The sequence below is a fragment of the Artibeus jamaicensis genome, unplaced genomic scaffold (genome assembly GCF_021234435.1).
Source record: "Artibeus jamaicensis isolate MK-2021 breed Jamaican fruit bat unplaced genomic scaffold, CSHL_Jam_final scaffold_612, whole genome shotgun sequence".
NCBI lineage: Eukaryota > Metazoa > Chordata > Mammalia > Chiroptera > Phyllostomidae > Artibeus > Artibeus jamaicensis.
This window is the reverse complement of record NW_026522049.1, coordinates 3,180,156-3,206,376: the sequence shown is the minus strand read 5'-3', so window position 1 is coordinate 3,206,376 and position 26,221 is coordinate 3,180,156. Positions and strand designations below refer to the sequence as shown.

The 26,221-nt window shown below is 57.3% G+C and overlaps 1 protein-coding gene and 1 long non-coding RNA gene across 2 annotated transcripts; one reads left to right on the top strand and one right to left on the bottom strand.

The window, feature by feature from the left end:
* Positions 1-1,137: 1,137 nt before the first annotated feature.
* On the bottom strand, positions 1,138-25,290 carry SLC28A1 (solute carrier family 28 member 1). Its single transcript, XM_053659012.1, is given in 21 exon segments — positions 1,138-2,624; positions 2,851-2,942; positions 2,944-2,963; positions 3,096-3,194; positions 3,865-3,931; positions 3,934-3,951; positions 5,394-5,591; positions 5,731-5,899; positions 7,366-7,496; positions 10,155-10,280; positions 11,301-11,381; positions 12,575-12,616; positions 12,618-12,659; positions 16,707-16,778; positions 18,002-18,115; positions 18,791-18,932; positions 21,076-21,117; positions 21,119-21,254; positions 22,741-22,832; positions 24,022-24,110; positions 24,924-25,290. Coding segments are annotated over 21 exon segments (1,938 nt in total). The 5' UTR covers positions 25,020-25,290; the 3' UTR covers positions 1,138-2,554.
* LOC128626451 (uncharacterized) lies at positions 15,950-22,172 on the top strand. The gene is made up of 3 exons (XR_008390434.1): positions 15,950-16,087; positions 17,953-18,111; positions 21,699-22,172. It is a non-coding gene; the product is annotated as an uncharacterized LOC128626451 (long non-coding RNA).
* Positions 25,291-26,221: the final 931 nt, after the last annotated feature.

The window sequence follows — 26,221 nt, the reverse complement described above, 5'->3', positions numbered from 1 at the left end:
GACGGCCTGCACGTGATTTAAAGTGAGGGGACGGGAGAGGGGACAGCGGGGCTGTGGGAAGAGGGGGTGGGAAGGGAGGAGATGCAGCCCACTGGGACCCACGCTGTCCAGGACAGGACCCCCCACGCACACACTGCCACGGGCCGAATCGCATGTTACATACCACCTGTATCAGTGCAGAATTTTCCATATGCAGTTTTAAAATGAACTTGTAAAGCTTTAGAGGAGGGTTCCATTCGCAAATAGGCTGCACAAATAACACACAGCTCCCATGATCCCTCTCCCGGCTTCCGTTGCTGTCCGCACCCGACACGACCGTGGTGCACTCCCAACACCTACCGGGTCCGTAATTAATGTCTAAACTGCACGCTTTATTTGGATGCCATCAGTTTTCTCCTACTGCCAACTTTTTTTTTCCGTGCCAGGATCCCACTCAAACCACCTGCATTGGCTCCCCAGGGCTTCCCGAACAAATCACCACACACGCGGTGACTTAAAGCAATCGCAACATGCTTGGGCACAGTCTGGAGGTCGGAAGTCCGAGACCCGTAGGGCCCGCTCCGTCCGAGTCCTTCCACGTCTCCTCCGGCTTCCGGTGGCTCCAGGTGACCCTCCGCCGGTGCCCATGCGGGGCCAGGTCCCCCGTCCAGCTTCCTCATACAAACCACCGGGGTTAGGGCCCATTCTACACACAGGATAGTCTCGTCTTGAGAAACAGCTTAATTACAGCTGTAAGACCCTATTTCTAAATAAGTTCACGTTCGCAGCTACTGGGGGCTAGGACTTGGACATGTCTCTTGGGGAACATCACATGACCCACTGTGACCCTGTATTACATTTAGTCTCCCGCGGTGGTGGACACACTGAGGGAACGTGTGATTCAAGTCCACGGGCATTTACCCAACACATTTCCGGGCGCAGCACTGGGCTGTGTACTGCGAGAGCAGGACACTGGTCACGTGTCGAGTGAGCAGGGAGCCAGGGAAGGGGGACGGGGGCCCTCAGGCCCCTCATGGCCCAATAGTCAGGCCAGGAAGGGGCTGGGGTGCAGTCCTGGAAGACAGCTGTGCTCTCTGCAGCAGCAGGATGTCCTGGGACAGCCCGGGGGCGGGGGCTGGGGCAGAGACGGGGGCTGCAGGGGCCAAGGCAAGGACCTGGCCGTGGGGCATGGGAGTCTGGCCAAGAGTCTACTCTGCAGAGCAAAGAGGAGGCACTCGGGCCCTGAGGTCAGGGACCCCAGGCCGGCCTGTGGGGCTTGCCAGGAGCACGGCCACCGTCCAGTAAAACCAAATCCGTGAGGGAGCAGAAGCAGCGTCTGGCTGGCTGGGGCTGAGCAGAGGAAGTGCTGACCAGGCCCCACAGCCCCTGTGCCCCCGGCCAGCACTGGCCCCAACGGGGAAGTCCGACCTGACCGGGTGGGTGAGGGGACAGGGGCCCAGTGACCACAGGGACAGGGACGTCGAGGGTCAGGGCAGCCAAAGCAACTGGGGCGCTGAGCGTTGAGACTGAGCAGTGAGAGGGGAGCAGCGGAGACAAAGGCAGAGGGTGGGGCGTGCAGCATGACAGGCCTCCAGGCAGGACTCCAGGACCGAAGGCTGGGGGCAGGGAGAGCCCAGTAGAGCCTGGCCTGCTGCTGGTCCAAGGGGAAGAAGGTGAGGGCAAGGCTACGGCGGTGTTCCTCAACCGCCAGCAGCCCGGCAGAGGCATTAAACACCGTAGCCTGCGGGACTGGATGGCCTGGGTTCAAATCCTCTTTGTCTCCCCCGCTGTGTTACTTTGAGCAAGTTACTTAACCTCTCTGGGCCTCATCTGGGGGACAAGCCCAGCACCTGCCTTCACAGGGCTGTCGTAGACATTGAGTTAGAACATGCGAAGCCCTGGGCTCGGTGCCTGGCACCTGTGCTACGTAAACATGTGTGAGTAGCACAATTATGTGAAATACAATAGTTTCAGCGTTAATCAGTATTTCCCAAATTGTGTTCCATGGGATGTTCAACTAACTTCCACCAAAAAGGTTCTTACAGTCAAGTGAGTTTGGAAAAACGTCTCCTATCATATCCACCAGGAGCTCTGACAGATCTATAGCTTTAAAAGGAAAAAAAAAAACTAACTCTGTTTAGCCCGGTGTTTCCCTTGAGGACGCCATGTGGAACAGGGTTCCACGGGACACCAGTTTGGGAAGTGCTGTGGGGTAGGCAGTGAGGGAAGGGTCCGTGGGACAGACCCGGGGCAGGCCAAGAGGTGGAGAAGACCAGGGTGCTGTTGGGTGTGGAGGGGAGAGAAGAAGGGGCAGAAGTGACCCTGGGAAGTCACATTTCTGGGCAGCAAATGGGGCAGCAGCCCAGGGGTGAGGAGTGGGGAGCATCCGTCATTCACTTACACACCCACTCAGCCTCCACCCCCTCCCTCCACCACTCCTTCCCAGGGTCGGAGGTCGTGGATCTAAACGCTGTGGCTTCCCCAAGGAGAGGTTCAGAGAGGAGAAGGAGGGAGGGGTCAGCTGCCTCCTGGGGAGAGACTTCCAGTCTCTGGAAGGCACAGAGGCGCGCTGTCCTCACTGTGCACAGACCGTGTGGTCGTAAAATCGACAGCAGTTGTCCAGGGCCCCTGGGCTGAACTCTGGGCTGGGGATGGAAAAAAGCAGAGGCTGCAGACCGAGCCCCAGGACGGGCCCTGCTGGCCACCTGAGGCTGGGCCGCCCCGGGAAACGCCCTGCTCCATGTCTCCGGTGCGTCTTTCCTCCCCAAGTTTGATTCTCAAGCCCTGCTTCCTCTTCCCCGGCCACCTGAACCACAGCTGGGACATTTCTACCCTGGGCCCTGGTGCCCCAGGCGCCCCCCACGCCCTCACCTCTGGAAGGCCTCACGGCAGCACTGATACACCTCGAAGCTGCTGCCGCTGAGGGTCACGTTCAGGAGGGCCGCGCAGTCGACCTCGGCCCCCCCTGGGCACGTGGAGGACCCCTGTGCAGGGAGAGCAGTCAGTGAGCAGAGCTGCTCCACCCCCCACCCCCCACCCCAGGGACCCCTTGAAGAGTCCAGAGCCCCTGAGCCCGGCCCAGATAGGAAATCCAGCTCTGCCAGGCAGGGACTCACCTGCGACACAGGCGTTCACCAGGGACATGCAGGTGCCTGTGCAGAGTGCCCGCGTTAGGATCCGGGAGAAGTCGCTCTTCCGCTGGGGGACCGAGGAGACTGAGAGGGGACAGGAGGACTCAGGGCCAGCATGCAGGGGCCTCTCTGCCCATGCTCTGCCCCTCTGGCCGTGTCCGCAGCTCCCTTTCCTTGTCTGACACTGGCTGAGTTTTGGAGTCCAAGGTCACTTCCTTGGCCTGACTTGGGCCACTAGGTAGCACCCCTGACGCGCCATCAGGGGCAGAGGTCAGAAAAGAACCCGAGTCTGGACTCAGGCAGACCTGGGGTTAAATGCTGGCTTAGCCACTTACCAGCTAAGTGATTTAGGCCATCACTTCACTTCTCCGAGATTCAGTGTCCCGGCCCATTCAGTGTCCTGGTTCCCCCCGACTAAGTAGGAGGAATGGTTCCTCTGGAGAGCTGAGAGCTGAGGCACCGCAGGCCTGCCTGTCCCCTGTGGGTGCGGGAAACGGCAGGCCAGAGTCTCAGGGGACAGGCCAGCACCACACCTCCTGTGGCTCCCAGGTCCCAGGGCCAGACTTGGCCTGGGCCGTGCCTGGAAGCAGGGAATCAGGGAACTCCCTGGCTGAGAGGAGCCTCTACCGCCACCTTGCTCGGACCTTGCCTCAGACAACATGGGGAGCTGAGGCCTGCAGATCCCCGGGAGGCTGCTGCACAGCCAGACCTGGAGTCCAGGGCCCTGACGGCTCGGGACGCCCCCAGCACTCACTCAAGCCTCGCAGCACGATCCCAATGGAGCTGATGTTGGCGAATCCACAGACGGCGTACGTCGCGTTGCGAGGATTTCCGCTCTGACCTGAAATTACAGAAGACGAGTGAGGAGGGGCTCCCCTCAGACAGGATGGGAGTACCCTACACCAGCCAGTGCCCTGGCCTTCATATCACCCACTTCCTCTGTGTCTTTGACCTTGGGTGCGCTTGGTACTGCCCTAGGCCTTGCACACCTGCCTTTATGTAAATCAGTTCGCACTGCACCACTTCAGGTGCCCTTCCATCTTCTTCATCAGAGGCTCTCGGGGTGTGACTCAGGCTTGCTCAGTCCAACTCTGCACCCAGGGGGCACTTGGGCAAACGACCCCTTCCCTATTCTCTGTGGTCTCACACTTCTGTCTCCCGGGACCATCTCGGGTGGAGAGTTCCCAGGGTGCCATCATGCTGAGGGTGGGGAGCAAGGGACACAGAGCCCATCTGACTTGGCTTCCAGGCTTGGCCCCAGGGATGATCAGGATGAGCAAGTCAGTGGCCTCTTTACATTTTCATTTCCCTGCCGGGGACGTGGGGGCAACAGTACCAGCCTGGAGGGGCCATGGCGGGGGTAGTAGCACCGTGTTCGGAGGGCACTGGGCACCAGGGAAGACAGGGTGGCAGGAATGGAGGGTGAGCAGTGAGGGGAAAGCTGGTTTTTTTTACTCCCTACAAACTTTGTTTTTTTAAAAAAGAGTACATTTCTTTACAATTTAAAAAATACATAACTTGAAAGACAAAAAAATTATTCATGTTAAAAGTTCCTAGTAACCCCAAGAAACACAAATTAAAACAGCGAGCTATTATTCGTCCATTCAGATAGCAGAACTTCTTTTCTGAAGAGGCTCTTCCATGCTGTTCCGTGTGTGGGAAAGTCCAGACTCACAGGCACAGCTGGGGTGGGAGGGATTCCAGCTGCTGCAGCCCTTTGGGAAAGTCACTGGCAGCAACCACGGGAGGACTCACGCCGCGCGGTCCAGTCCTCCCACATCTGGGAATGCTCCCGCGGAAGTGAGCCGAGAGCAGGCGAAAGTTCTGCACACAACCTGTTCCTTTCACCATTGCGTATAATCGCCAAGTAACGGCCCTACCCTGAATGGCTGGACAGGGGGTCACTTAAATATGTGGGGATACAGACATCGAAAATGATGCATATGCCACAATAGTAGATAGGAAAGAAACCCGGCTACAATATTGTATGGATACTAAAACGAGCACTGCGTAAAGTCGCTTTGAAAGAACAGAAGAAAATGCCCTGGCTGGTGTGGCTCAGTGGACCTGAGCGTGGGCCTGCGAACCAAAGAGTTGCCGGTAGGGGGCGTGCAAGAGGCAACCACACATTGATGTTTCTCGCCTTCTCTTTCTCCTTCCCTTCCCTTCCCTCTGGAAATAAATAAATAAAACAAGAGGCTGAATGTCACTGCAGGCTCAGGGAGCAGGGCGGACAGCTGCAGGTGTCATGCCCCTGCCTCAGGGAGGGGACCAGACACTCACGGAGATCCACTGCTTCTTGCTGCCGATCCATTCCTCGGCCCCCGCCAGGCGGCGCTGCTTGTACTGGGACAGCTCCTGATACTCCACAAACTCGTTCAGGAACAGCTTGGTGCCCAGCAGCTCAGCCACCACGGGGCAGTCCTCCCAGGCCACACCCATCAAGAAAGCCACGGGCTGCAGGATGTAGGAGCAGAGCAGCTGAGGCACAAGGCAAGAGGAGCTGCTGGGACCTGGGCTGGTCGGGTTCTGCTGGGTGTCCACCCACCCCCCCAGTGCCACCCCTCAGTGCCCGGGCCACCCCCCCTCCACAGGCCCAGCCAGCTGCCCAGAGCTGTACCTGGAAGCTGAGCCCCTGAACGTCCATCAGGTCCCCCAGCCAGGAGAGGGCAGCGTTGATGAAGTCCAGCACCGCCAGGAAGGCGATGAGGTTGGCCGCGATGTTAGCCAGGACCCTCACGGACATGGCGGCCCCAGTGCTGGCGGCCTCTAAGAGGTTCCGGGCGTCTCTGTGGTTGGGGTCGAGAGCCATCTTACTGGTCAACCAACAGCAGGGCCCCTCCTCCCATGGAGGTCAGAGAAGATCCCTGGACAATGTACTTCTGAGCCGAAGGTTCTACTTTCCCCTCTGACGGCCAGAGAAAGAAAGGGGCTGGTCCCAGCCTTAGGATGAGGCCCAGACTTCCAGCGCAGGGCGGCCGAGGCGGGAGCCGTCGTCAGCCACGCGTGGCTTCTGTGCATTTGAAAGGAGACTGCTCAGAACCGAGGTGTGTGGTAAGAGTAAGTGACACACCAGACTTTGCAGACTTAGTACAAAATAAAGCCAATATAAAAATAAAATTATTTTATAAAATGATTACATTTCTATTTTCTACATGTTGAAATAATGGTATTTTGAATATATTTGCTTAAATAAAATATTTTATTAAAATCATCTGTGTTGCCCTGGCTGGTGTGGCTCAGTGGATTGAGCACTGGCCTGTGAAGCAAAGGGTCGCTGGTTCGATTCCCAGTCAGGGCACATTCCTGGGTTGTGGGCCAGGTCCCCAGTGTGGAGGCATGCAAGAGGCAACCACACATTGATGTTTCTCTCCCTCTTCCTCCCTTCCCTTCTCTAAAAAAAATAAATAAAATCTCTTTTAAAACCATCTGTTTCTTTTTACATTTTTTAAAAGACAACAAGTAGAAAATTTAAAATTATAGATATGGCTCAGTGGATTGAGCACTGGCCAGTGAACTGAAAGGTCACTGGTTCGATTCCCAGTCAGGGCACATGCCTGGGTTGCAGACCAGGTCCCCAGTAGGGGGCGCATGAGAGGCCAATGATTGATTGATTGATGTTTCTCTCTCACATCAATATTTCTCTCCCTCTGTTTCTCCCTCCCTTCCCCACTCTCTAAAAATAAATACATAATATCTTTTTTTAAAAGTTCTAAAATGCAAGCTGTGGCTCACATAGTTATTTCTCTAGGGCCACGCTGCCCTGGACCGTCAGGAAGACGAGAGACTACGGCTGGGGACTGTACCCCGCAGCACACTTGTCAAAGTGGCACCTTTTCAACGTGTTTCAAGGGTTAGATGTTACACGGCCACTGTTAAGTCTGCGATGACAGGACATTAGGAGGTGAGTGGGGTGCCCGACAGTGCTCCATGTGTGAGCGTCTGAACTCCAGGCGGGTGGAGAAGGTGGCGCAGAGCCTTCTCACAGCCTCCTCGCCGCACGCTCCAGCCCACAGCCCCAAGCCCCGGGCCTTCTCCAGCCCATTGTTTCCTGCTGACCCCAGCATGGAAGCTAAGATCTAAGAACAGGGGGCTGTGCTCCAAGCCCTAATGGGAGCAGTTTCAGCAGAGTGGTGGGCCTGGGCTTGGTGGAAGGGCAGAGAAAATGGGGTTCATTGCCATTCCTGCCTCTGCTCCTGTCCACCCCTCCCCACCCCTGGTGGCCCCTCTCTAGGCACACTCCCGCTGTGCTTACCTGGAGCTCAGTTTCACTCCTCCCTTACTCCTGAACTTGGACTCCTCCACCTCCGGGTAGACCAGCTTGGAGAGGGCCAAAGCACAAGGGGCGGCCATCACAGAGGCAGTGATCAAGGAGGCGGCGTCGATCTGTGACAGTGAGGGAGGGAGGTGCCAAGTGGGGGGAATGTGTGGGGGCCAAACGGTGCAGCCCAGGGCAGCATCTCTTGGGTAATCTTGGGACTGTCCCTCCACTGGCTGGGACCCTCCCCCTTCCTCCAGCCTGGAGCGTACCCCTGGTTTGTCACCCTGAGTCCTAGCAGGGAACACATCCTACCAGTGTTTCGTTCCTGGTGAGCCTGTCTCGGCCACAGCCTCAAATGCCCCAGCTGGTCAGTTCCTGCCCCCCCCCCCCAGAACAGGGGTGTGTCCTGCACAGGCAGGGCTCCCTGGCCCACTGGGTCAGCCCACACACCTCCTCCCCACTGCCGGCTGTTCTCCGAGGCCGAGACAACCCCAGGCGCTGCTGCCAGACCCCTGCTCAGGAATGCATTCAGTTCCGGTGTCCCTGGGCCCCAGTTAGGGAGAGATACACGGTGTGAGCTTTCCTTTTGAACTTTCAAAAAGATCTTTACTGGGAAAGAAAGTACGTCCAGACAACTACAGAGCGTGAAAGGGGCCTGGCTTCCAAAGGGTGGGTTTCGGACCCTCATGTGCCAGAGAAAGAATGACCACGTCTTCCACACCCTGCCAAGGGCTTTCTGTCTATTGCTGCATCTAATTCCTATTGCTGTGAGGTGGGCAGGAACCCTGCCCATTTTACAGATGTGGAAACTAAGTGCTAGTGTGCTTGGCCCTGCCCAGGACCCTACCGATCTGTCCCAGGAGCTCCCCCTCTTGCCCCGCTGACCGGGGAGCATCCGTGTCCGGCCCACTCTGTGTCTCCCTGCCCGGCCTCTGCCCATGTCTAAACCTCCTCTCATCGCCCCTGAACCGGGCGGGTGGGTAGAGGGACCAGTTCCCGGGGATAGTGCAGAGAGCTGGTGCTTGCTTGAGCATCTTTGGGAAACATGGTGAAAAGGGTATGTCGGCCACCGTGGAAGGACTCAGTCGAGGGGCCCTCAGGACCTCAGGCCGGAGAGAAAGTCTAGAGCAGCGTTGCCCAAGCGCTGAACCACATCTGTGATGTTAAGGGTTCCAGTGGCCCAATTATAACAATTAAGAGAAACAGCTAATGTTAATTTTAATAATATATTTTATCTAACCCAATATATCCAAAATATTCTCTTTCCATCCATGCTGTCAATATTAAACATATCAGGAAGGGGGATTAATCCCCCCCCCCCCAGTCTCACAGCGGATCTCATTTCAGAACAGCGGTGTGTGGTCAGCGGTTACTGTGTCGGACAGCGCGGGTCTAGAAATACCCAGATATTAGCGATAGAAGGGGTACAGGGCAAAGGGAGCCAGGAGGTCAGCAACGAAAAGAAAGGAGAGAGCAAGAGGGATCTTCCTAGAATTCAGGGGCTGGGGCACAGGCAACAACTCTACGCCTTGAGAAGGGCGTGGAAGGCCAGGGGAGAGGGCGGGAAGAAGGCGCGGCTGTGGGAGGTCCCCAGGCCGCTGCAGTGGCGGCCAGGAGCCAGGCGGGGGCAGAAAAGAGCTTCTCTGACACCAGACTTTTGACCTGCGCAGCTGTGCTGGGTGGTAGCCCGGGGGCTGCCTCACCACCGGCTGGGAACAGCGCCCCACGGTCGCCTGGCCGGCCCTGGCAGCCTGTGCACCCTCTGCAGAGCTACAGGGAAGTGGGTGCCCAGGCCCCTTCAGTAGGGGAGGCCCTGCTGCACGGGGCTGGGCCTGACTTCTGCCGGAGAAAGGCAGAGAGAGCAGATGAGTTGGAAGGCAGGTTGTGGAGAAGGGACCCAGTTGCTCCAGGATCTTAGTCTTAAGTGAATGGCAGCCACACGCGAGTGGTAGAAAGAACGCCATTCTTCACACGGGCCGTGAGGCCTGGAACAAGGTGAAGACAGTGAAAAGCCCCTAAGTCCTGAAACTACGAGGACGTCCCCTCCCCTAATACACCACCATGGAAGGAGATTCAGGAGCGGTTCTGATATACCAAACTCCTTCCTCCATCTGTTGGGGGGTGGCAGTGGGGGTGCCCCAGCGCTGGTGGGCCCTTCCTAAGCCTCAGTGAGACCAGGTACAAATCAGGAGAGTCTAAAATTCTAGAGGGGAGGGTGCCAGGCCAGGGGACAGAGCCAAGAGGCCTTCCTGAAAAGTCACACAGCCGCTTCTGCCCAGGGAGCTCTGAGGGACCTGGAGGTGACTGCTGCCACCCGCGTGCCCTGAGCAAAGGAGGGAGCCAGGGGCAAGCTGGCCTGTCCTCCAGCCCACCCCTCAGCTGCCCCCAAGGAGAGAGATGGTAGGGGCAGGTGCAATTTGGGGCCAGAAAAGAGGACTGGGGGGTCATTCTGTCCTGCCCCGACCTCTACATGCACAGCATCAGGGTCTCTGCCAGGTCGGCCACGGCCCACCTCACTCCCTCCAGGAGCAACCAGCATTCATGGTACGGATGGACTTACCCACCCACCCCCGTACTGCTTGTCATGTGGGTTGTTTCTGGTTTTGTTTTGTTTTTCTAGTGTACGTAAGGTTGGAATTTTGCGTTTTGTGACCATTTGTGAAAATATTTCTGTACCCTCGTATTCCTAACCAGATCAAAGGGATGCTATTTTCAAACCGACGGACAGATGTTCTCCCATAGGATGACAGCAGGTTGCGCGGCCGTCGAGAGTCTGTTCAGACCCCAAAGGAGATGTAGGCGCCCAGCAGGGAGCCGGCGATGGCGGCGGAGCCCCCGGTCATGACCACATGGATCTCAGAGAGGGTCATGTCCTCCAGGTAGGGCCGGATGAGCAGAGGGGCCTCCGTCTGCAAACAGGGACAATGTCAGACAAACAGAACAGAGCTGGCCAAGCTGGCACAGGCCCCTGTGGGTCTCCCTCCACCGGGAGTGGGCAGGGGGACCCCGGGGAAGAGACAGCAAATGGGGTGAGCGCCGTGGTCTGCCCTAACTGAGCCTCTCTGCGCGTCAGCGTTGGCCTGGCTCTGTGTGAGGACCCCAGCCCTCCCGCTTGGCCCTCCAGCGCTCCCCTGTCCAGGGCCCCCCACATCCGAGCACCCCCCTGAGCACCTCACATTTGTGCTCATAACCTTCTGAGAAAGAAGAGAGCACCCCCATTTTTCAGGGGAGCAAACAGAGGACAAGGGAGGTTCAGAGAATGACCTCTTCTCATGCAAAGGGCCCCAAGCAGACGCAAGTCCAGTCCGGAGTTTCTAATGAAGCCTGGGGGTTACCAGAAAGGCAAGCATCTCCCGGCAACGGAAACCTTGGCCAGATGGTCCAGGACCACGGAACAGTCAGCAGAGACCCCCCATCGGGAGGAGGGTCAGACCTTCCCAAAGGGGCTCGGGGCCGATAGCGCCTTCAGAGCCACATGTACTTGTGAAAAACACATTTCCAGAAAGAGGAAGTTTTTTTTAAAAAGAGACAAAGTGATATAGTGGAAAGAACCCTGGTCAGGAAGGAAAAACTGGGATTCTGAGTCCTGGCTTATCTTGTGGGGCCTTAGCCAGGCATCCCCGCCCCAGCCTCAGTTTCCTCGTGAACAAAAGGGGAAAGTTGGACCCCACCTCGAGGGCTTGCGAGTCTCCAGGCTGATGAAAGCAGCCGAGGCCTAGGGCAGTCGGAGGTGCCAGACGGACACCGTCCTCCCTGGCAGGACCCAGGCAAAGTGCATCCCCGGGGGTGGGAGGCGGCCGCCTTTGGTGACCCTGGGGGAAGGCTCCCACGGCTCTGCCGCTGCCTGAGTCTGAGCCCCACGGACCCAGGCGCCTGGCCTGCTGCGGAGGCTGCCGATCGGCATGAGGGCAGCGGGCAGCAGCACCCACCTGGTTCACAAAGATGCATCCAGCCATGCTCAGGGTCTCAGTGGCCGTGGTTCTCATGGTGACCTGCATCAGCCAGGCGATCTAGAAGGAAGCGGAGGACTTGGGGGCTGCCGTCCTCAAGCCCCAGGGGCAGACAGAGCCAGGGGCGGGATGACCTTATAAGCCTTCCCTCCAGCTCCCAACCCAGGTAGGAGCCTCTCACCTACATTTCCCCCCAAAAGGGCTATTCATCTTCCCATTCCCGACCTCCATCAAGGGGGGTGTGTCATCCTCAGGGGCGGAGGAGGGGAGAAGGATTCCTTGGTCAAGTGCACTGGGGAGTTACTGCACACGCACGCCTTGGGCGTAACCTCCACGTGTGTCAGCTCAGGGAAGGCTCTGAGAAGGTCCTGCACAGGACTCGCTCACACCGGTCAGCTTCACTAAATCATCTGACCGCGGGGTCCTTCACCTAGCAGCATTTATTAACCTGCTACGGAACTAGAGTTTTACCGCCCTCCCCGCCCAAAAAAAAAAGAAAGAAAGAAAAGAAGAAAAGGCTTTGGGAAGCACTATGCTAGAGAATTCTTCCTTTCCGTCAAGGTGAAATCTGTTCCTCCTCACCTCTCAGGTACCTCCCAGGCCCCCCCCCCCAATGCCCTCATGGTGTCTGCAGGCCGCCGTCCCGCCCGGCCTCCGCCCCGGCCTTCTCTTTCCCAGGCCCCGCGTGCCCACCCACTCCAGCCCGTCTCTGGAGGGTATGGTGTTTGGCCCTGTGGCTCTCCCCACGGATGGCTCAGTTTGTCACTGCCCCTTGAACTGTTAATGCGGCCACAGGCGGGTTTTGCATTCCTGGCAGCCACCTGGTGGTGCAGGTTTATTCTGAGCCTCGTCAGACAAAAGCCGGGGATGTTCTGCGGGGCCCAGGGCTGTCTGCTGCCTGCTGGTTTTGTGCGGCAGGTTTTGGGCCCGGGAGCATGGGGATTGGCATACGCACCAGCTAAGTCTGGCCAACATGGCCCCTTGCTCCAGTCTCCCGTGATCTTTTTGGTCTAAATTACTTTTTTCCCCTAACGTTTCTTCTCAGTGCAGCCTCTGTGCCACAAACTTCACCTCGGATTTTGGCACCGTTTCTCCTTAGTATCACGATAAGAGACTCCTCAAAAAGATGTCTGGTTCGCTGTAGGCTGGAGAAAGTGTAGATTGTAGACCCTGGGAGCAAAGCATTCTGGGAGAGTGCCAGCCCCGGGAGCAGGTGTCCCTGGGAGAGCTCCGGCCACGGCGCTGGGACTCACCTTCAGGATCACCCTCTGCATGAGGCCCACGCGGTAGAGGAGTCACTGACATGACGCAGCTGAAGAAGACAACGATGAGCAGAACCTGCCGGGGAAGAGCAGAGGTCGTGGGTGAGACGGCAGCAGGTGGAGAAGCAGCTCGGAATTCAGTGCATGGAACCACGTCTGTGGGCCTTCAGAACATCTCTGACACCCACGGCCCTGCCTCTGGGCCGGCGCCCCACCCCAGGGCCGCCTCACAGCAGGCTGATTTACAGCCCCCGGCACAGGCAACGAGATCAGGAAAGGCAAGTTTCGTGACCCGAGGAATGGCCACGCCGTGCAGCGGTGGAGCTGGGAAGCAAGAACAAGGCAGCCCTCGATGGGCAGGTCTGAGGTGACGCCCAAGATGGGCCGTTCACCGGAAAAGGGGAGGCGCCCGTGAGTGGCGACGCAGCAGCGCCAGAGGGACCTCCACGCGGAGAGGGAACCGTGTGACCTGGGGCTCGGGGTGGGAGGGAGGCCCCCTGTGCACCCTACTCCCTTTTGTTCTGTTGGAACGTGTTATCTGTTGCAGGTTTAACAGTGCAGTTCATGGTACGCTCACAGTCAGTTATGCAGAGCTGGGGCGCATTCTTGTGCTACGATGTGGTGCGGAGAAATCAGGACGCCAAGCCCCCGAAAGGACGCTGGATCTGGAGCGCCCCCGCAGCCCGAGTAGTGGCTTGTGTGTGCTGGGACGGTGGCTGTCTTGTTCCCTTCTCTCTCTGGGTTCACTTTCTCACCTGCTGTTCTACAACAGGTGGGCACCGTTCAGAGCAGGGAGCTTGGGCAGAGAGAGGAGAGGTGTGGGGCAAGCTCATCAGCTCGGGTTTGAACCCGCTGGGTTTGAGGCGCCTGGAGGACACCCCAGTCAGAGAGGGGGCGGGCGGGTCAGGAGCCCAGAGGGGAGGCCTCCATGCCGGGCTCCTCTGCACAGCCGTGCAGCTCGAGGCCAAGGGACAGATGCGGTTCAGAGGCAACGGCCCTGAGGGAGAAGAGCAATGAGTCAGGCCAGGGCCTTGGGGTCGTGATCAGGCAGCAGAGGGGCAGGGAGAGGGACACCTTTCCAGACGGCACGGTCGGTCAGCCGGGCCGGATGCATCGGAGAACTCCAGAAAAATAAGGACTGAGATGGACCTTGGCACCTGGCGATGCAGCAGTCCCTGGCAGCCTAGGTGAGGGGGTGTCAGACAAGGAGGGGGGACAGAGGCCGGGCACCCGCCCGCGAACCCAGGAGGAGTGGGGCAGGAAGGGGTAGCGAGAGCAAGGAGAAAGCTCTGTGCAGAAGCTGGGCTGTGTGTGGGGCGGGGCCGAGGAGAGGGAAGGGGAGGAAGGGCTGTGTTTGTTTTTCAGAGGAAGGGATCTGAAGCAATCCATGTAGGCTCTAGTTCAAAATGCACAAGGGGTCCGCCCCATGCAGCTCCCCTGGGCGTCAGAGACAAGGCGAGGGAGGTGGGTTCCTTTCGCAGTCGAGAGCTGCATGCACTTGACATCTGTCACCCGCTTTGCTACGGGGCGGAGGGGGGAGGGACGTCACCTGACAGGGACCACGGGCACTGGCTGGAGAAAGCCTTCCTGCCCCGTGACAGCCCCTGACTGCCTGGTGCCGGACACACACGCCGCCCCCCCAACACGAGGGCTGCTGACGTCACTCTGCTGTCCCCGAGAGGGAAACGCATTGAAGGTCACGTACTGTCTAGACGGCCTGTCCAATCTGTCATGCGAGGGGACGGCTCCGCAGGCTGGCAGGGCCGCTGGGGAGGCCGGAGCCAGGAGGGACTGTGCCCAGGGCCTGGGACCCGACTGCAGAATTAGACTTTCTCCAGGCAGTGGCCGAGAGACATTTTCTTTCTGTGAAATGGTGCTGGCTCTCTGGAGAAAGGGAAGCTGTGTTTCGGACTAAATGGTGACTGTCCAGGCAGGGAAGATAAACGGAACGGAAGAGAGGGAGCCCTGGTTTCCTAAGGCAGAACGTTTAATACTAAAGCGCATCCCTGAGGCTGGTGTGGGTGTGATCTCCCAGCCAGGAAACTTCACTCCCCGAGTGGGGCCCCTGAGGCTGTGAGATGTTGGCTACCTGCCCAAGGTCACACACCTGCAAAGACACAGAGGACGCCCTGTCTACCAAGCAGGTGGCCAAGCCCCTGCCCTGACCCCGGGGGAGCTTGGCTCTGTGCCGGTACTAGGGCCTCGTTTCTCGGTCTCCAGGGAGACCCTCCCCGGAGGGTCTGAGCCCAGGGCGCAGGCTCTCCATGATCTCCCGAGGCTACCTGGGGGGTCCCCCACATCCCCAGCCCCAAGGCCCAAGCACCGCAGACCGCTGGTCACCAGCCCCGGGTGACAACGAATCACAAAGCCCCAAAGTCTAGCAGGTTCCTCGGAAGTGACAGCTGCAATATCACCACCAGGATAGGAAAGCGTCTACGCTGGACATGCCACCCCTCTGCCCAGAGTGACGTCACCACCCAGCCCCTCCCCCTGTCTCTGCCTGTCCAGGTCCCCGGAAGACCTCTCTGTAGGTGCTGCGCTCTGACCGGCCCCTCCTGGGTCAATTGTCCGCTATCATCCTGACTTGGTCTCCGTGTATTTCCCAGTCCCGCCCCTGAAAACAGTGCCAAGGTGACCAGTGACCCCTTAATTACTAAATCCAATGGCACCTTTCTGTCCTTATCTTAATTTTTTCATCCCTATCTTACTTGATTATTATTATTATTATTATTATTATTATTTTTTTTTTTTTGCAAAATTCAGCACTGTTGATCATTGGGGATTGCAGGGGCTGCACCAGGCAGATGTCCTGAAACCCTTGGGAGATGAGGGCATGTCGCTTCCCCCTTGGGGCTCCTGGGGGAGAAGGCGTGGGCAGCAGTGCCGAGCCCAGGAAGCGGGGGCGAGTGGCAGAGGCCAGAGTGTCCGCGAACGAGTGAGTGACTGTGTGCTCCAGGTCAGCCAGGCCCAGGAAGAATGCAGGAGCCTGGCAAGGGGCCGGGGGAGCTGTCATGTGGGTGGAAAGTTACCAGAAGGCAGATAGAGCCAAGGTGGAGTGACTAATCAAAATGATACAGCTGGGAGGTGGCTGCCACGGCAACTGGGCTGGACCGCAGGCCCCGGGAGGTGGGGGGGGACTGGGGCTCCGCTTCCTGGAGGGGTGAGGAGCTGGACTGTGGCCAGCAGGAAGCCGTGGGGACTCTGAAAATCCGAGGGAGCTCAGAGAAGACTTCCCTAGGCTGACAGGGGGGCGAAGGCCTTGGACTGGGTCCACGTGATTCATGGAAAGAACAGAAAGAAAAGCTTCCGAGTCTTCTGTTCAACTCCGCACCAAAGAAGCCACTCCCACATCGGGGACAAGCCCCAGTCCTGGCGAGTGTGCATGTGTGTGAGTGTGCACATGTGTTTGTGTGACAGTGTGCATGACACAGAGAAGGGGCTGTGAACGAAAATCTGTGACGAGTGCGTCTCGTAAGGGAATTTCGTGGCCACGGAGCATCTGTTGTAAGTCCTCCCTCCCCCACCCCGCCTTTGCTCCGAAGGCCCCTGGCGCACCCACGGACCAGGGTTCGCCCACGGGACGGGGCCTCCCAGGGGCCAGGAAAAAGTTCAGTGTGTGAGGGGGCTGGTTACTGATAAACCCACCTCCCTCAGTTTCTTTCTCTTGACGGAAGGTCCAAACTCAAAATCTGTAGCAACCATTCGCATGTTTTAAACGCGTTACTGCTGTGACTAGGGATGCTCTTTGGGGGGTGGGCAAGATGTCACTGCCTTGGACTATGAGGAAGACCCGGGATCTCTGAGCATCCTCACAGCCTGTGGGCTATGAATTCGGGGTTCTACAGGGTGGTTCGGGGAGAGATGCAAGTAACAGGTGTCTGCACCTTCTTCCAGAAAGGCAGAAAAGATGAAGGATGCAGCTAACAGCGAAAACATACCACCAAGCTTTGCGATCCCATTGCCAGGGCCCCCTCCCAGGGTCTGAGGCTTCAGATCTGCTAGCTTCCAGGGTTCCCTCACCCCCTCAGCCCAGGCCTGGCCCACACAGTGCACTGGGACTCCTCACTAGCCTGGCAAAGGCAGGCCCACTGAGAAAAGCCTCGTGGCTCAAGAGTCAGCTGACCTGAAAGGCAAAGACATCCGTGACTTTCCGGAACACGAAGCTGGTGACGGCCTCGGGGTAGCTCAGGAAGATCTGAAAGAAACAAAACGAAACAGTGGAGGGAGGCCGTGAAGGAAGGAGAGTGGACACAGCGGCAGGAGAGGGAGCCAGAGGGGCCTCCGAGGCTGACCCCGCTGCACAGGGGGAGAGAGGGACACCCAGGCGCAGGCCCTCTGGCCCTGCCCGGGGCAGGCTGGCCTCACAGAAGCAGGCACAAGTCCTGGCACTGTCCCAGTTAAAGCCGCAGCCGTGGCCCTTCTCCCCTCCTAAGATCATTCTCTGGAAGGCACACCCTTTCGCTAAATCTTAAAGAGATGCTCCGAGATGAGAGTTGTTTGGATAATAAAGAAACAGCCAAGGGAGCGAGACAGTGAGCGGTGAGGAGGCCGTCAAAGGGAGCGCCCTGTGCCTGCCACTCCCTCCCTCCCTCCGGAACAAGGGCACAGACCCCCACCTCGCCTCCCATCCCAGGGCCTCGGTGTCACTGGAATCTGGCCACCCTTCTATGGGAGACCGATTTAGGACCCACGCTTGTGTTGTGACTGCAGGGACAAGTCACTCCACCTGTCTGTAAAATGGGGGACGGGACCAGAGGAGTGACTCTGCCTTCGACAACCCCACAGCCACATAGGTGGGGGACCTGGACAGACATGCAGGGGGGGTTCCTCCCGAGAAAACAGGGGCCTGCATGATGAGAGGGGCGGAGCTAGGGAGCAACCGCTTGTCTCCTGTAATTTATGCTTTAAAGTGAGTCATGCTGGTTGCGCAATGGTGGGAACAAACTTAATGACTTAAGAAGGGAGAAAATAGGGACGGTTGTGTTGGGTGTGTTCGCTGCAGTAAAACAATGGGACTACAAAAGTGTGACTGCAACACACTGAACATGAGGCACGCACATACACAAAGCAAAGTCACTCGTGATTTTTTAAGCACTTGTAACTACGATAAGGGCCACATCACTGGTGAACTCGGAGAGCCCTGTGCTCCGGAGCCCTGAGACGCCCCCTGTGCTGAGGCCTCTTCCGCGTCAGCCCCAGCCTCTGAGGGGACCTGGGCAGGTGGCTCTGGGCCTGAGGGGAGTAGCAGCCGCACAGTCCAGCCCCCAGCTCCCCCCTGGTCTGGGGCCCACCACCCACCAGCCATCCCCGTCCCAATCCCTCACCTCCCACCTCCCCCCCCACCCATACACACAGTGGCTTGTTTTCAGTTCCCTGGCAACCCAAGATGCCCCGGGCAGCCGTGCCCCGTGGACACACCTGGATCTGCTCTCCCAGCCACTGGAATGCAATAAATCCAGGCTCTGTTCTGATGACGAGGAGTCCAAGTACAAACTGTAGCCCGAGGCCCCGGGACACGGCCCTCCAAGGTACCTGCCACCAATACTGGAAGGTCCTGGTGAGCTCAGCTCCTGGGGGACCCACAGGGACAGGGTGGGGTGAGAGCAGAGGGCGGGGGCTGCTCTGAGGGGCCATGGGGGCTTTGTGTGCCTATAGAATGGGGCTGGGCCTAGCCAGAGGTCTGGACCTGGCGACAGTGGTCACTTCCTCCCTGGAGCTCGTAGCAGGCCACTCTCTTGGCGGCAATGAGCCTGGGGCAGTGGGCAGGGGCGGGCAAGGTCTGGCTGAGGACCCAGGTAAAACCCCACAGCCTTGAGAACCCTGTGGCACCGGGTCCTGGGTCCTCACTGGGTGGGCGGGGTTGTGGCCTCGGTGTAACCTCCATCTGCCTGGGCCCTTCCCCCGTCTCCCCCCTCCATGGGCAGGGTCCCCAGCCATCCTAACCCCACTCTGTCCATGCCCCTACTCCAGCAGAGGGGAGCTGGACTCCTCTCAGCCTTTCATGATGCCTTAGTGGTGCTTCCTCGGTGCTGGATTCCAAACTCAGGTGTGCATAGGATGCCTGCAGGCTTGGCTGCAGCCTGGGGAAGGTGTTAGCCACACTGGGAGGCCAGGAGGGGTCCTCACAGCGGGGTGGTTGTCCCGGCAAGGAGGCGGAGGGAGAGAAGGGGCTGCGGCCCACTCTGGGCCTGACAACTAAGCACTGACCGCGCGATGGTGCTTTGAACAAGCGAAGAGGATGCTGACGAACACGCAGATTCCTGCAAAGGACACCAGCTTCTCAGGCTGCCGGGAGGTGTCCAGAATTAGCCATAGACCCAGGCCCAGGGGAACAGTGATGGCTAGACCCCTGCAGGGGAAGAGAAGAAAGACATCACCCTCAGTATCACCCCCACCCCACACCGTGGCCCCTTCGGCCCCAGGGAAAGCACACGCAGGGCTGGTGGGAGGAGTGCAAGCTGTGTGACTCCAGGCAAACGACCTAGCCTCTCTGAGGCTGATCTCCTTGCTGAGAAAAGGAAGTCAAAGATTCCCCCTTTCTCAGGGTTGGGAGAGGACTGCATAAGAGGGCACAGAGCTTAGCACCTTGCCTGCTTCCTTGTCCCTACGCAACAACTGACCTGTTTTCTGTTACCAGATTAGTCTTTATTTTCTGGGTTTTTATACCGATAGAATCATACACATTTTTTTTTTTTTGCCTGACTCCCTGGACTCAGCGTGATAGTTTTGAGATTCATCCGTATCTTTGCACACATCGATTGCTCCTTCCTTTTTCCTGCTGAGTGGTATTCCATTCACCTGTGAATGGGCATCTAGGTTGTTTCCGGTTTGGGGCCATTATAGACAAAGCAGCTATGAACTTCTGCACATTCATGTGCAAGTCTTGGCAGGAGTCTATATGGTTTCATTTCTCTTGAGTAAACACTATAAACTGAATGGGTGAGTCATGCGGTAAAGTCTAACTTTTTAGGAGACTGCCAAACTGTTTCCCAAAGTGATTGTACAGTTTTACCTTCCCACCAGCCATGTATAAATGTCCCAGTTCCTCCACATCTTTGCCAACACTTGGTACAGTCAAACTTTCAAGTCTTAGCCATTCTAGTGGGAAGACAGTTGTATCTCTTTGGGTTTTAATTCGTATTCCCTCATGACTAAGGATGTTGAGCACCTCCCCTTTTGTTTATTTACACTTATCTATCTCTTTTTATTAAATGTCTGTCCAAATATGGCTTCTGCCGCTGGGTAGCCCATTATTCTAGCAGATTTTGTTGAGGTGATCATTATTTCTCCACCGAATAGCCTCAGCACACTTGTCAAAAATCAATTAACCGTATATATTGGGCTCTATTTTTGGACTCTACTCTCTTCCACTGATCCATTTGTCTGTGTTGATGCCCAGAGCACCAAAACAGACAAATTACTGTGGCTTCGTAACAAGTGTTAAAGACAGGTGATGTAGGTTCGTCAACTTTGTTCATCTTTTCCAAAGCTGTTCTGGCTCTTCTAGGTTCTTTGCATTTCTATTCAATACATGGTTTTTGGACTTCCACCCCAAAAGCCTGCTATAATTTTGATTGAGATATTACTAGAATCTATAGATTCATTGGAGGAGAACTGATATATTGACAACACTGATATATTTGATTCGTGGATGTGGCAATTGGCTCCGTTAATGTGAAGTCTTCTTTCATTCCTCTCAGTGATGTTGTGTGGTTTCCCATGCACAGGTTTGCAGGCCTTTTGTCAGGTTTATCCTTAAGTAGTTCATATGTTATGCTACTCTAAAGAGCATTTATAATTCAAACTTATGATGACTGTTAGTATATGGAAATACAGTCGTGTGTTGTATGTTGATCACGTTCCCGGCAACCTTGTCAAATGCCCTTATTAGTTTTCCACAGAATTCTCTATATTGTCCACCACATTGTCTGTGGTAAAGGCAGCTGCACTCCTTCCTTTTTAACCCACACATCTTTCCACTTCTCTTTCTTATCTTAGCGTCTGAGCTAGGACCCCAGCACCAAGTGAACTAAAAGCGGTGGCAATGAACATTCTTACACAATGAAACCTGGACCCTAATCCCTCCCGCCGACTCAGACCCCAGGGGCGGTACTATGGGAGGCGCCGATAGGGGCCCTGCCTGCTGGGAGGGGCTGGAGGGAGGGGCTGGAGTCTCATCAGTGAGAAAACTGCAGGGTCCCGTTCTCTGCGGCCATAGTGGCCTGCGGTGAATGGGGCCGAGAACCAGACAGGAACTGGCAAATCCTCCACAAAGACCGCTGCCTCCTGCAAAGCTACCCAGCAACACCTGCCCTGGGGCTTCCAAATGGCAAGCGGGGTGGGGCGTGGTCCCCGGGGCACAGGAACTGTCTGGTGGGGCAGAGGAGGCCCCCCTAACTTGGCCCTGACTGTGACCCCAGAGCTGACTCAGAGGCCTTCAGGCGATGTGCCCCACCCCACCCAACCCCACCTGGGGCTGTGAGCTCACTCACCTCTTAAACCAGAGGCGCAGGCGGGAATTCTTCAGAGGCATGCCTCAGTAGCCTGGGCCCCAGCAGCCTCTTCCCCGGGCTGTGGACCAGGAAGACCAGGACGACACAGGTGAGGACACACAAGGCCAGGGTCCTCTGGAAATCCAGGTTGCAGGCAATCAGCGGGAAGGTGGTGAACACTGGGAGGAGGGGGACAGGGACAGAGAAAGGGGTCCGTGACGGGGATGCCAGCCTCTGCAGGCCCCTGCGGGTCCGCCCCCAGGCTCTGTCCGCTCCACGCAGAACTCAGGAGGCCAGGAATTCTACCCAGCCCCTCTGAGCCTCAGCCCCCCTCACCGGGCAGTGAGGACAATCGCCCCTCCAGCGTTGGAGGGCTGAGATGGAGTGGACAGGATGTATGCAAACGGGCTTTGCAAAGCGTCAAGTGCAGGGGAAACATGAAGAGGCAGCTAGACAGCACAAACTTTTTTAAAAAATTTTATTTATTTATTTTTAGAGGGGAAGGAGAGAGGGAGAGAAATATCAATGTATGGTTGCCTCTCGTGCGCCCCCTGCTGGGAACTGGCCTGCAACCCAGGCATGTGCCCTGACTGGGAATCGAACCTCGATTCTCTGGTTCACAGGGCTGCACTCAATCCACTGAGCTACACCAGCCAGGGCCAACAGCCTGAACTTTTTAAGCATCAAAGCCCAGCCTTTCTGTCTCAGAGCTCACTGGGTCCCGCGGAGGACCGAGCACGCTGGTGTGCGACCAGCTCCCATTCTGAAATAGTAATCAGGGACCATTTCCGTCCTGCAGTCCCCTTCCCTGCTTTGTCCTTCTCCCCTCCAAGGAGCTAAGCCAGCCTGTGCCTCGAAAAAGCAGTAAGACCGTGGATCACAGAGGGGGAAACGGCTCTGCCTGGCTTATGAACTCCCGAAGCCGGGGCTCTGGGAGAATGGAAAGGTCTTACCTCCTTTCCATCGGATGAAAAATGTGGGAGGAAACATCCTAAGTGTAAACCCTACCCCCACCCCCCCGCGGCCAGACGAGTTGGAGGACACTGGGTGGAGGGTCCCCACTTGGCTTTCTCCCACCTCTAATCTCAAATACACCAAAGAAACTGCAAATTGTTATTCTCAGAAGTATTTTTCTCAGCCTGTGCAGCTCTTGCTACCAGGTGTATTCTCCGTTTGGTTGAAGTAAATTATTATAAAAGTTCTCCATAGGTTTACCCGTTCTTGCACTGACGCCGTATCAGCCCTTTCTCATCCGTCCAGCCTCGCCCTCCAAAACTCCTCTTCCCCTCTGGTCACATCAGACTGTTGATCAGTGCCCTGCCCACACCCTGCCTGCTTTTACCTTTGCTCCTGGGGCTCTTCTGCATGGAGTGCCTTCTTGCTCCTTACCGGCCTTCTTCTCTGCCTGGCTAACTCCTGCTCAGCCTGTGAGACTCATATGTCACCTCCTCCTGGAAGCCCTCCCTGATCACCACTACCACTCCTCGGTGCTCTCAGATGGCTTGCTGCACTATGTGGCACTAGTTGATGCCCTCTCCCTTACTGGTGACAGTGCCCTAGGAACAAGGTCTGGTCTGCCTTAGCCCCGATGACCCTGCCCTGAGACGTGGGTGGCTGGGGCAGAGGGGGCTGAGTGGGCGGTGGGGTGGGAGGGGCTGGGCTCACCAGTGCAGAGCAGGCCTTTGCAGATCCATCGAAACAGCTGCGCGTGCTCCCTGCAGAAGCCCCTCGCTCTCAGGGCTGGCTGCAGTCCCCTCCTGAGGAGGAGAGACCAGAGGGTCCACGAGTGGCCCCTCCAGACGCCCGTCCCTGTCAGGGTCCTCACCGCCTCCAGGTGGAAGCCACCCCAGTAAAAGGGCAACATGGGGTGATCCAGGCGCTGACCTTGACCTCCCACAGGGCTGCAGAGCAACCCCAGCCCAGAGCAAACGGAGGAAAGGCTCCGGCCACCCATGCCTTCCTGCCGCCCGGTGCCTCCACCTGACAGGTGCACACCCCGCTGGCTGCCGCCTCTCCCCGTAGCATCACCACCTGTCTGTGGAGCAAGGTGGGGAGGCCCCCCCACTTTGCAATTAGCCCCCCGGAGCCAGGAAAACTTGGCATTGAGTCAGCAGCTCCTCCCCAAGAGGACGTGCGAACAGCGCCCCCCCCCGCCCTGCACCCAGCGGCGGTGACCCCACTGCTTCCCACGCCGACGAACAGTGCCCATTCTGGCCTGGCCATTGGGTCCCTGGCTTATCCCTGCAGTGAAGGCTGGACTCTGAATAGCCTCTGGGGTCCCCCAGGCTGAACATGTGGGAGATACGCGGGCAGAGCCCATCAGGCATCAGCGGCAGTTTTAAGGACCCCCTCTACCCTCTCTGTGCCCCCACTTCCCACCTCCCCAGTGCATCTTCCTCACTCTGCCCCCCAAGGCAGGCACATAGAATCCACCGCCCAGCCCTTCATGATCTCCTCAACTCAGGACCGGCCCGGGAGGACCCCAGTGGGGCCTGGGCACTGGGGGGCCGAGTTCCAGACTCCGACATGCTGCTGTGTGACCAGGGCCCATTCCTTTCCCTCTCTGGGCTTCAGCCTTCTCGTCTGAAAACGAGGGCCTGGCCAAGTTCAGGGGTTTTCAAGCTAAGCCTCCCTGTTCCCTAAGGTGCCCGGAGATGGTGTGTGGTAGAAGGTGGAGGGGGAGGTCCAGAGAGGGCCAGTCTGGTTTGGGGACCCCATCCAACTTCAAGCAGAGCTGCCCCACAGCACATTTTGGGGGCTTCCCATGGGATTCCGCTCTGGCTGCTTCAAAGCAGGTTGGGAGCCTCTGGCCTGGCTCACCCGAGGAAGAGGCCAGCAGAGCACATTCATTGGCGGAAATGCGCTTTCTCCTTCCCGCAACACCCTCGCCCCCCAGGTTTGCCCCTTCCCCAAGCCAGCCCGAGTCCCCTCCCAGAGACCACCTACCATTCTGAGGGGGGCTTCTGTCTGGCTGTGCTCCAACCGTTCCTGCCGTCTGCAGGGGTCAGGGTGCTGCCAGGGGTCCGGCGTTCCTGCTAAAGCTACCGGAGAGTGACCACGGTGTATCTGCTGCCCCAAGGGAGAACCAGGGCCGGGGGCCCGGAGCGGGGAGAGGCCCTGGCTGCCGCCAGTGCGCTCACAGGCAGCGCAGGAGCAGGCCGCGGTGGGGCCTGGGCTTTCTTTTGCACAGGCGGTAACTAAAAGGCAACTTAAATTCTGCAGAGCACGCACTTAGCGCCTGCTTTGTGCCAGACACGCCGTGTCCTCAGAACGCCTGGTCAGCCCGAGACTCGGCTGTGCCAGCACTGTGGCCGCCTGGCCACGCAGCCCCAGGACACCAGTGGCCCCGTCTGTGGAGCTGTGTTCTGATGTGCAGATCACAGCGTGAGAGGCGCCCGCCCCGGGTTGTGCGGTGCAGTGAAGGGGAGCTGGGGTTCTCAGGGGATGTCCCTCTGAGACTCCGGGAGTTCCTGGTGGCGGGCCCCCCCGGCCATGCTGGAGCGAGGACACGCTTCCCAGCTCCTCAAAGTCTGAGACTTCCACGGAGACCCCCACCCCTGCCCCCATGTGGTTGGTCTCTCCTCGTCCTTGAAATCGAAGCTCAATCAGCTCATCCTGGTTGAGGCCTTCACAGCCCTTTCAGACTAGGGCGGGCTGTGCCGGAGCGTTGTGGGTTCAGGAGGTGACATAGGGGCTACCCTGTGCTGGAGGGGGCCAACACGTGGGGGGCGGTGAGGGGGTGCGGGTCCCAGTGGGCTGAGTGAAGAGGGGAGAGTGAGTGAAGGAAATGGGTGAACAAAGGCCCCTCCCACTAGAGGACCAGGATGGGGATGGGGAAGGAGACAGACCAGGTTTTCTAAGAGCTCAGCTCCCGTGTTGTCCAGAGCATTGGACACGAATGCCAGAGAGATGGACTCTTTGGGTCTCTGTGTGTTGTCTTCCATGTACCACACCTTCCCACCGAAAGACAAAGTCGGGGCCCAAAGCTGAAAGGGGAAGGACAGGCAGGACCCAGGGAGGGACCTGAAGAAGGGAGAGGGCTGGCGGGGGGCGGACAGGGGGTTCAGACACCCGGAGCTCAACCGACACCAGGTCTGGAGGCAGGGACGGACTCCCCAGTAACAGAGGGAGGTGTCCCTTCCTGTACTCACTGCTGAGCCCGTGAGAGGCAAGTTCTCATAAATCTGTGAGGCCAGGAAGTGTCGGGAGCCGACCAGCACCAGGTGTCAAGGGACAGGTGCTGTGTCTCATCTGTGTTCCTTGACACAGATGAGACACAGCACCTGTCCCTTGACACCTGCACAGCAGAGGTGACCGTGGCTGGATTTCCTGTCTATCTCTCCTTGCATGTCTGTCTTTGCAATCAATAGGTGGTGAGATTTTTAGACACCTGCATTTCAGGGTCAGTGATCCGCAGAATTCCAATGAGGTTGTACAAAATGATCCCTTGCCCATAGAACAAAGTCCCCCCTAATGGGGGAGCCCCTGGACGTCTAAAAGTAGATGGAGTAACAGCCCCCTCCTCTACCTTGGACAGGAATATATATTAATAGAATTAGGTAAAGAAGCAGGAAAAGCCGGTTAACTATTACAAACTGAGCACGTAGAAACAATGGCTAAGGAGTTAGAGTCCAAAGTACATAAAGTAAGATTCTAGACAGGAAGATAGCTAAGTTAGACACCACAAAGGCCTTTTAATAAATTCTCCATAACCACTGTTCAGTCTAGCGTATCCTTTTGACCCATGCCAAATTCTAAGAACTTTAATAAACATTTATTCATCCATAAGACACGTAGAACTCTGTACATACAGCTATTTCTAATTGTCTGATCAATGGCTCTCCTGGTCAAAATAACCTTTGTTTAACATAACTGAATCTATGGAATTTCCTGTACTTTTCCTGGTTACCTCTGTATTGTTTTTTTCTGCTTAACTGATCATGCTATGCACCTGTTCCTTTAATGTTATATGACAGTCTCTATAAAAATAAAGCTTAAGTCAAACTCTGTGAGTTCGGCCAGACCCACAGAGGCTGGCTGTGCTCCGGCATCCAATCGGGTGTCTGACTTCATTCGTCGCCTGCGCCGTCCATCCTTTGGGGACCCTGAGACCTGATGAGGCTGGACCCCAGCAAGGAAGAAACAG